The following is a 10,402-nucleotide window of genomic DNA, read 5'->3' as shown; positions in this document are numbered from 1 at the left end:
GTGGACTGGGGATCATTCAATCACTGTAATGCATAATCTCTTTATTAAAGGGTTTTGCACTGGTAGCTCTCACTGTATCATCTGATTCCAGGTTACCCGATTAATGTAGCGAGAATCCTTCACTCTTTTTCTCATTAAACACAAAACCATCCAATTCAGTAATTCTGGCCTTCATTACAGGTATTTCATCTCATTGTACTTGGTTACTGTACCAAGCATTTTCCTTAGTTGCATATCCTGTGGACTTAGAGGCAGGGCTGAGGTTTTGCCATATTCCCTGTCAGCCATTCCACTGACTTCAGGAGTTTTGCTCAGTATAAAGTTCAATTTCCCCTTTTTACAAAAGATTTTTTTAATTTGGTGTCAACACAACGTAACTTCTCCAAAGCTGTATTATCCCCCCAGTTCAGTGTGGTACATGGCGCCTTTGAATCAGAAATAAACTTCAGCCTGAATCTTTCTTATCTGTTTTAGCAGGTTCATGATCAAGGTAGTCTTTTACTCAGTGCTGAAATTAACTGACTCCTCTATGCCTCTGTACTCAGCTTGTCGTCAAGGTGCACATGAATGATAACAGCACTAAGTCACTGATGGTGGATGAGCGGCAGGTAGCACGGGATGTTTTAGACAATCTTTTTGAGAAAACCCACTGTGACTGCAAGGTGGATTGGTGTCTGTACGAAGTGTACCCAGAACTGCAAATTGGTAAGTGTCATATTGGCAGTGACCTGCCTGCATGGTACATTTGTGTAATATGTTTGATAATGAAAATTGATAATGAGACTGCTGCTAAGTTTTCTCATTTCCCAATAAACATGCATAAGCTCTCGCTCTCGCTCTCTCTCTCTCTCTCTCTCACTCTCTGATGGATGCGTGACTGCTGAAGCAGTTCATATGATTTTGAGAGATGTGAGTGCTGCATCATGTCAGAGTGAAGCTGAAAGTACAAGTTCCCCCTTCCCCTCCTTATTACACAGAGTTGATATTTAGTGTAGCGATACACTGAGCCTTTCCCTCTGGAGGACTGCTGTGTTTCCATGCAGCAGGCTCAGGAATGAGATACACTTTAATACAACTGACCAATTAAACTCTTTGAAAGAAGCACTGTCAGCCTGAATGATATCTACTGACTCAACTAATGTTGTAATTAACTAAGCAGCTCTTTGTGGCATGTCAGTAGCTCTGACATGCTTTACTTGTGACAGGGTAGTACTCTCTGATAAGGTAAAACTCAGCTGGTAGCACCTTGTACTGAAAGAATAACAAGCCTGTTTGCTCGGGTCCCTAGGAACAGCCATGCAAGAAATTGCACATTGTTTTAGTTCAATTTAATCATCTTGGTTTCAGAGGCCTCAAGGCCTAAGTAAAAGTGAAGCATTCTCTTGTTCTGAAACCTCTGTGGCAGGAGAGTTACCATTACCTTCTCCCTGTGCAGCAAGTAGCTTTGAGAAGCTGCAAACTGAAAATGAAGATTAGAACTGTATATTTACAGACACATCTGGCCCTACTATCTCAACTCTCATTTGAAAAGGTATTAAGAAAGTTAACTTTGACATCACATTCTAAGAGAGTCCCAAGAGTAATCATCCTGCTAAATTTTAGAGGTGTGGCAAATGGTTGGAATAGAGTCTGGGTGCCTCTGAACCTGGAAATATTAATCTTCAGGCAGGAATGGCAGATACAGTAATTGTCAATCCACTCTTTCTAGCACATTAAGATGATACATGAAGCAATATTACCACCTTCTTTTATACCTGCTTATCTTAACTAAAGAAAGACTGGAAATGTCAGTAGGCACTAGAAATGTCACAAGTGTCACTCTGAGTGATTTTTGAAGGGTTTTCTTTTCAAAGAATTTTGCTCTCACTGGCCTGATCTAAGCTGGATAAAAATTCCTGCACATTAGGGGGATACTGTAAGGTCAGAATCTTTCCTGGAAATAGATAGCTATGGAACCAAATTGATTATCTGTGTGTATAAATAAGAAGGGAATTTTGGATTCCTTGCCTTACAGCCACAAACAAAAGGATACTAGGCTCACATTCAGGCATTTTAAAGAAGTAAATATTCTCTATTACACTAGCACATAGGGAGTCTGATCTTAGTTGGGCCTTCCATGGTGCTTGGCTTTGTAGTAATATAACAACAGACATTTCCTTCACTGAGGGGGGAAGAGGGGGCACACAGAGGGAAAGAGGAGAGAAAAGAGGGGATAAAAGTAAAGTGACTTGCTCAAGCTTGTATAGTAAGTCAGCGGCAGAAACAGGAATGGAGCTCAAGGTTGATGCCTTGTCTTCTGTACCAAATAAGATTGGTACACAGGTATTCATTTGCAGAAGGATTTTTTCATTTTGGGAGAGTAGAATGTATCACGGTATATCTTCTGTGACTTCTGCTGTTCAGAGTGCCACAGCAGAAAAAGGACTGACAAACTGTATAAGTTTTAGTGGTTAGGGTTTCATGTGTTCTCCTAGAATAGTTCTTGATTACTATAGTAGGAATATTTGCTGGAGGTTATATAGCTTAAAAGGTGCTTAAAGACATTTTATTATATCACTTCCTTGCATAAGAATTCTAGCGCATTTTTTATGTTGATTATGTGCAAGAAGCCTGAGATAGATAACAAGGGAGTAGATACTCCTAGGAGTCCAAGCCATTTTTATACCAAAACATTCTTGTTAGAGTACTTTACAGCATGTCTATTATGAGAGATGGTATTTTTAAATAAAATGACTAGCTCTACAGAAGACTTCAGGACATTTCTCTGAAAGCTTGACAGTGGTATAACATGGGGTTGTATGTGGCTGTTTATAGTTTGTGAGAGTGAACAGCTTAATGTTTCACTTAAGCTGTCCCTATATTTAGAGTTGTTGCATACCAAGTTCTTCATGGTAAAAGTCTAATTCAGCTATTCATATAAACTTTGTTTATAAAAATGTTGCTAACAGTGGGGGAGGGCGTGCACAGATGTGCGCAACACCCCCCCCCCCGCAAAATTAGTCCAAACCAAAAAAAGATCTCCTGATACTACCCAAGGACAGTGAGGATGGATATCATGCCTGAATCTGAAACAAGAGGAACGAATTTAGGACTGGAAATCAGTAGACCATATTTTGACATTGACGCCAGGTAGAACAGGTAGGTTGAAAAAAAAGAACTTCACTATTAGGTCTGACACCTCCATAGTCATTGTAAGACTGAGGATCAACATGGCAGCACTGGTCCTTCATCACCTTGATCATCAGCCAAGTTTCTGGCAAACGAGGGCAAAGATGGACCCATCACAAGCTCCGTCAACTTTAGGAAAGTTGAAAACACCACTTGGAATGTGAGACTTGCATTCCTGTGGTTTCTTCCATGCCTCCCATTTCCTTTTCTTTTTTCTACCTTGTTACATTTCTTTCCTTCCTTCCTCTTTCTGCCTTAAGGAAAAGCAGGTTCAGCCTAGCAAGACTGTATCGTTTGCAATATTGCTGTGAATGCTTGACAAAAATCAGCTACAAGAAATGACTTAAGCAGCCAGTACAACTTTGCCAGGTGCTGAAGTGCCTGTCTTTCTCGAGGAATGAGGCTGCAAGTATGGCTCAGCACTAAAAGCCCAAAGCAGCATTTTCTGTCTGCTGTTCTTTTCTTTATCCTTTTTTGTGTGCATTTACCTTGTTGTTTGGTTCCAACAACAATAGTTCCGGTCCCTCAACAAACTTTTCCTCCTTTTCCCAAAAAGGCCATTATTATCACCTTCAATATCATCTGAAAGATATCAAGCAGGGAATGGTTTTTTTTCTTTTATGAAAATTCTACCAAGAAAGGGAAAGGAAATAAGACAGATTGTTAAAGTGAAACCTTTATTACTTTACATTTCAAATGTTTTTCACTGTTCTGCTTTAAAAAAAAAAATCAATATAACTTTTTTAATGATGAAGGCTTACCGTGGCACAAAGCAGGTCATGGTCTCTGCACTTGAAAGAAAGTGTTTAATGATGTACAGTCACTGTGTGCTGTTAACACTTTAGGTTTTCCAGGCCCATTTCTTTCATCAGTTCTAATACAACAGAGTACGCTTCTCTGTTCCTCAGTATTATCACTGTGGGTGGGTTATGGTTATGATTTGAAATGCCAGTGTCCTCACTAACACTAGCACCATCAGTATGGAATCTGATTATTTAACAGAAGCTGAGGTGGACAAGGCAAAACTGCTATACTCCAAACTCAGCCGAGGACAGAGGATATGTGGGGACCAGAGGACACCAAGGCAAACATTAAGAAGTATGGCATTGACACCTCAAATTTGGGAAAAAAAACTAGCTTGGGACAAGGCTACATGGTGATGCCTTGTGAGAGAAAGTGTATCTTACTTTGAAGAAAACCGTCTCGCCCTGGAGGCAGAAAAACGACAGGAACAGAAGGAAATGAAACAAGACCAAGAAATCTATGATCTGACCCTCCCTTTAACCACTACCTATAGCGCTTGCCGGAGAGTCTATGGCTCTAGGATCAGCCTTCTTAGCCATCAGTGGACTCATTTATAACCCTTTACTTGATTTGTGGGGGTGACTGTGCAGGATCGCCACTGCCACTCATTTTGAGTCATTTCAAAATTAGACTGATACCTTCTAGGATAATATTTACCCTTCTGTCCCTTAGGTTTTTTCCAGTGCTTTGTGCTTTCAATCCAGTCTAGAAATGCCAGTTGGTGCATTACACTATTTGTCTTGCTGAAGAACAACTCTGCATTTAGCCTGATTCTCAAGATAATCTTCTGGAATTGTGGAAAGCTGACAATTAATTCTCAGAACTGATTATGGGTGGGGGATGTGTTTTATCCTTTCAACTGAGTGAGTGAAAGAGGGTCTGAGAAAAGCAACAAAGACAAGAAAAGACCAATGGAGTATATATTGCATCGTCATCTCTTTTCCCCCATAGGAGATGTGGGTTCAAGTCCTCAAGCCCTCTGAGGCCGAGAATGGAACCCACATGAGTCTCCCACATCTTGTGGGATGGTTGTTCATTTCCCTGTTTGTTAACAAAAATAGAACTCCTGAACCAAAATATTTCAGTTCCAGGCAAATAGAACATTTCCTTGAGTTATTTTTCCCTGAAACCCATGTGTGCTCTAGACCCGTTTTTATACTTAGAGAGAAGGGGCTAAGCATTTACATCACTCTGTTGGATGCTCTGAGATTCAGGACACTCAACAATCAGAGCTTTGGAGACAAGTCAGTGCTGTCCCAGCAAAAATTAATTTATATTCAGTTTTGCAGTATACTTCATGTTCATATTATAAATCAGTGAAACACATTGGAAACAGCTGCACTAATTCCATCCGCTGCACTAGTCAACTATGCCTCCGAAAACATGTAGTGCATCTTAGACATAGGGCCAACTTCAGGGGGATGCTAAAGCTACATGATGCTTATTGTGTAGCTGGTTTCTTCTTCTATATGACATGATTTTCATGTGGTTTGCTCCCTTCTGTGCAATGAAAGGGAGTCCATGGCTCTCAGATTTTGAAGACATATCAGACAGTAATTATTCAGAGATGGGGATGTCAATCTGCAACCTCTGAGGTGGGGAGGCAAGCATGTCTTATGTTACTTTCTTGTCTCTCTAGAAAGGTTTTTTGAAGACCATGAAAATGTTGTTGAAGTCTTATCAGACTGGACCCGGGACAGTGAAAATAAAATACTGTTTTTGGAAAAAAGTGAAAAATATGCAGTGTTTAAAAATCCCCAGGTAAGGGAACACAATGTTTGTAAAACAATCTAAAATGCTGTGGTTTGTCTGTACCATGTTTTATCTGCTTGTCAGGTTCATGGTTAGAAAATGCAAACTTGCAGGTTCAGGAACAAAGCACAAAAGAATTTTAGTTTTGCTTCCTCTCGTCTTCCATCTGCAAGGTTCCTCTTTATCTTGGTCTACACTGGCAAAGTACCCCACTGGGGTAGTTCCACTGGTGAAATCTGTTTTGTAAATGCAGAGTTCAGAGCCACGGTTAGATGACCAGTTGTAAAAACATGAGTTTTGTCCTACAGCTTCCTTCATCACTACCACTGATGGACCCTCAAGCTCTGCTTGTGTCCCATTGTGACCAGTGTTATATGCAGCTTTAGAAACAATGCTGCATCCTTACTAAGAAGAGAGTTTATATATTCTACTAGCCCTCTTTCACTATTAACTTTATAAATGAGGACCTCATCACTAAAATGTGTATGATATAAGCTTCCATGCAAAGTCCTGTCACTAGTATGTTAAGTGGCAGAAATCACAGAAACAAAGACCCAAAGATATACAGATGATGAATCCCAGGGAGTCCTGGTTTCTATCTTTGTCAGCATCCATTATCCCCTTGAGCATCTGGTTTGATCTTGAGCCCAGCAATTGGAAAATGTAGTCACTGTTGCCAAAAACAGAGTCAAATGCATAATCTTGCACCACTCTCATTTTAGGACATCTCTCTCAAATAAGCCGATGCCTCAAGTGAAACCTGCAAAAAGGAATTCTCCTTCAGTCATGTAGTCAGTGATCACAGGAGGGGAACAAAAGCTTTTACTGCAGTGAGCATGGACTGGTGGTTGATTTTTAATATTAAACAATGTAACAAAGTTTGAAAGCAAACAGTACAAGATGGCTGGAGCTGCCATGCTTTCTAGATGTGTTGAAATTTGCCTAGTTACTGGGATTGTATGTTTGAATCCTACACCAAAGATGTGATTCTAGGTGGCATGGAACAGTCCAGTGAGCAGCACATTTCCCAATACCATCACTAGGGGATGTGCAAGCAGGGCATTAGCCCTGTGCACCACTTAAGAGTGTCAGCATAGTGGTCCCTGGGGAATCTGCACAGTGGCAGCAGCAGGAACAGCTGCCAGAATGCAGAGAGCGTAGCAAAGGTCTTTAGAAATAAACAGAGTGTGAGACAAAAGCAGGGCAATCAATAATTCTGTCTTAATACTCTTTCAGGACAGATATCTATTTTAAGTTTGATCCCAAAATGTGCAGGACACCTGCAGTTTTCACACTTCAGCAGGGGATCAGTATCTGTGGATCAACTGTGGAGTTAATGGTATCTATAGAAACTGGTTTCGTCAAGGTGGCATGATGGTCCTTTTTGCAACATATATTATCAGGCAAACTAGCACTTATGTAATCTCCGGTATTAAGGTGTACTTGTGACTACTAGATAATGGCCCACTTTCCCAAACTGTAGTTCTAAATATGCTTGCTGCAGATGTACAACAATCTTTGGTTCAAATGTTATCTGGATCACAGCATAGATCTCTACCACTTAAACAAAGGAGAAGCTCTGTTAGCTAGTACTAGCAATAGACCCTTATCTCCTTGTAGTGGCTGGTTCCCAGAGGATATGACATATTTCATGTGTTCGTAAACCACCTCCTACAATCATTTGTGAAACATGCCTCTAGAACTCTCAAGATCAATTGGGATTACAGATGGGGGTGGGGGGAGGGACTGACCTTTATACATTTGCCAAGCATGTACTGTCCCACTAATCTTTGTAGCCATGTTCAAAAGCCAGTAAGTCGCACCAGACAAGTCCTCTCTAATTTATATATATTTAAAAAACACTTGCAAAGGAGTACTTTCATCTTCAGAATGCAAAAATGTCTTGTTTTGCATGAAGACATGTATATCATCACAACCTTTGTGATATAATTTACTGTGCCAAAGAAATTGCATTAAGAGTCTGTTCCATGGATCTGCAGCAGTGACTAGAAGGTAACAAGTCTGTGACTAAAGAGTGGAAGACTAATACATATTGGTATGCATACACACATAGAAGAAAACCTTCGCAACACTTTAATGCAGTGATTGCATTGATGCAGTGAAGTTGTGGTGACCTTTTGAAAAAGAAAGGTGATTTGTTTCTTGACACTTATATTCAAAGAGCTTGGAAAACTGTTACAACTTGAGGAAGATTGTAATAAGAAATTAAAAAAAGGAAATGCTTTGTTTCATTTGGGTTAGTTCATTCCCCAGGAACAGCTGAATCTGAACTCCTGAACCCAAATGTTTTTTCTGTTGTTTTTAAAATGCTCTAATTTTGGTTCTTGCACAGATTTTGGTTTCCTGACTTGCATTTTTTTGGCACAAATGAGAGAAATTAAAGCCTTGAGGGTCACATCATGAACATTTTCTTTATATCTTTAGTAAAAATTATTTAGCAGTATTTGCATAAAATTGGTGAAATTTCAGATAGGGGCTGCTCTGTTTTAATTCTGCCATTGGTAAATCAGGAGGAAAAGCTACAGCTATGAGCCTCACAACTGAATGCCTCTATCATGAATATAAAGACTTCTGTTTCTATCCAAGTTCTGATGTTTGAGGGTCTAAGCAAGCAGAAGAATACAAAAACTCTTGTTAAAATTAAAATTCCAAACATTTAATTTTGTAGAACCGCTATGAAAAATTCTGTTTGACTCTTTATTTTGTAATAAGTAGTGTTGGATTAGAGTAGGCAATAAAATTTAGGTAAGAGAAACTAAGACCCTTGGCTGATGTTCAGTTAAAGGCCTCAATGGAATTTGATCCACAGTCCCAACGATCATGGTTCCTGCCATGCTACATGAACACGACAGGAAGCACAACTCTGGGATGGGGGATCAGATCCCAATTATACCATATTGCCAGTTCAGGGAAGTCTGGGATCATGATCTCGGGCTCCCCTTAAACTGGCAAGAAGCAAACCAGTCAGCTGATCAGGGCTCTCAGACTCAGGAGCACTTTGGGGTCAAAGTAGGGTTACCATATTTTTCAGCTTCAAAAGAGAGGACACTGAGGAGGGGAAGGGCTATATGATTGTAGGGGGGCAGGGATATGCCCATGTCCTGCCCCTGCCCCTCACTCCCAAGCCACAGCTCCCCCCACCATCCCTGCTACTACCTCTCACTCTTGACCCACAGTACCCTGCCCCCCAGACCATGCTGGTGTCCCTCACTCCCAACCTGCAGCCCCCGTCCCTGGTAATACCTCTCACTCCTGACCTGCAGCCCCCTGTCCCCACCCAGCCCTGCCAGTGTCCCTCACTCCCAACCCACAACCTCCTGCCGTCCTCCCCACCCCCACCCCAATACAGCCCCAGTACCAGCAGGCATGCACATGTGTGCACGCACATACACACACACACATACAGAGAACTTCCTGCAGCTGCTAGGCCCGCACACAGAGCATGCGATGCCCTGCCTCCAGTCACCTTCTCCTGCTGCCCCCAGCATCAATCAGCTCCTTGCCGGGGTAGAGGCAGAGCAAAATCCTGGACATATGCTAAAAACCACTCAGACCAAAATGGGAGGACCCAAAAAGAAGACATGACTAGGAAAACCTGGACGTATGGTAACCCCAAGTCATGGGTTCCTATGTGTTCCCAAAGCTGGGAGCCCATCAGCTGATGCCTGGCCACATGTTCAATTTTAGGTGTAATGGGTACCAGCCACAAAATATTATACATATTTTGTGGAATAATGTTGTGTTTTATTATGTGTTTTATTGCATCATTAACTGCATGAACACGTGACCAGACTACTACTTAAGACAACATTAACTAGTTTAGTTCTTCTTAAATAAATGTAAGGTGTGCCAGGAGCCTAAATTTAAAATCCAATCTGTTAGCTAACTTTTATAATAGTTTCATCTAATACTCTCTGCTAACAGTTATAGCTTTGCGATCACATTTTTTTTAAATAATTGTTTTTCACTCCTCTCCAACTGTGAAAGATGCATACAAACAATACAGGGAAAGGCGTGAAACTGACTGTAAGCACAGTGCTGACAAATGTGCAAAGAAATTGAAAATAGACTAGAGGAGGTTTTTCTGAGTTTTTTTTTTCTTTTGAAGCATTCTCTATTTTTTGTAAATCTTAGTTACTGTTATCAGATCATACGTTAATGAATCTCTTACACTTAGCCCTCTATTATCATGTTCACTGAACATAGCAAAGCAATTTTTCTTCCTCTTAAGTGGAAGAGGAAGCGTGGTGCCTCTGTCTCACGGTATGAATTTTGTTATAGCTCAGTTTCCTGAGCTGCTTTGCATCTTCCTCCTCCATATTTACAGTTGTGATTTTTTAAGTGGCAGAGATCAGGCAGACACATGTTGATATAGGGGTGGGAAAGAGTACTAGCTGTAGTGCAGGGCGTTCTTCAGTATATAGTCAAGATGGCTACTGGACATAGCTGCTGACAAACAGAGCTTTGCTCAGCATTCTTCTGTTTTAATTCAGTTTTGTCTACAGTTTAAATTTTCCTTAACTCTCCTAAAATGTTCCATTTTAACAGGGTTTTTTGTTTTTAACTACTTATGATTTTTGCCATAGTTTCATAGTTTCATAGTAGCTAGAGTCGGAAGGGACCTAGGAAGATCATCTAGTCCGACCCCCTGCCTTGG

General features: G+C 40.8%; 1 protein-coding gene across 4 annotated transcripts in view; it reads left to right on the top strand.

Annotated features, from left to right (window-relative positions):
- The window catches only part of APBB1IP (amyloid beta precursor protein binding family B member 1 interacting protein), a 98,407-nt gene that overhangs the window by 55,629 nt on the left and 32,376 nt on the right, over positions 1-10,402 (top strand). For all 4 annotated transcript variants that reach the window (XM_019531786.1, XM_019531801.1, XM_019531792.1 and 1 more), the window contains 2 exons: positions 546-705; positions 5,612-5,733. In XM_019531786.1, coding sequence (XP_019387331.1) covers positions 546-705; positions 5,612-5,733 — 282 coding nt within the window. The remainder of the gene's footprint in view (positions 1-545; positions 706-5,611; positions 5,734-10,402) is intronic.

Source organism: Crocodylus porosus, unplaced genomic scaffold (assembly GCF_001723895.1).
Source record: "Crocodylus porosus isolate Cpor-Errol unplaced genomic scaffold, CroPor_comp1, whole genome shotgun sequence".
NCBI lineage: Eukaryota > Metazoa > Chordata > Crocodylia > Crocodylidae > Crocodylus > Crocodylus porosus.
This window is presented reverse-complemented; position numbering and strand designations above follow the sequence as displayed.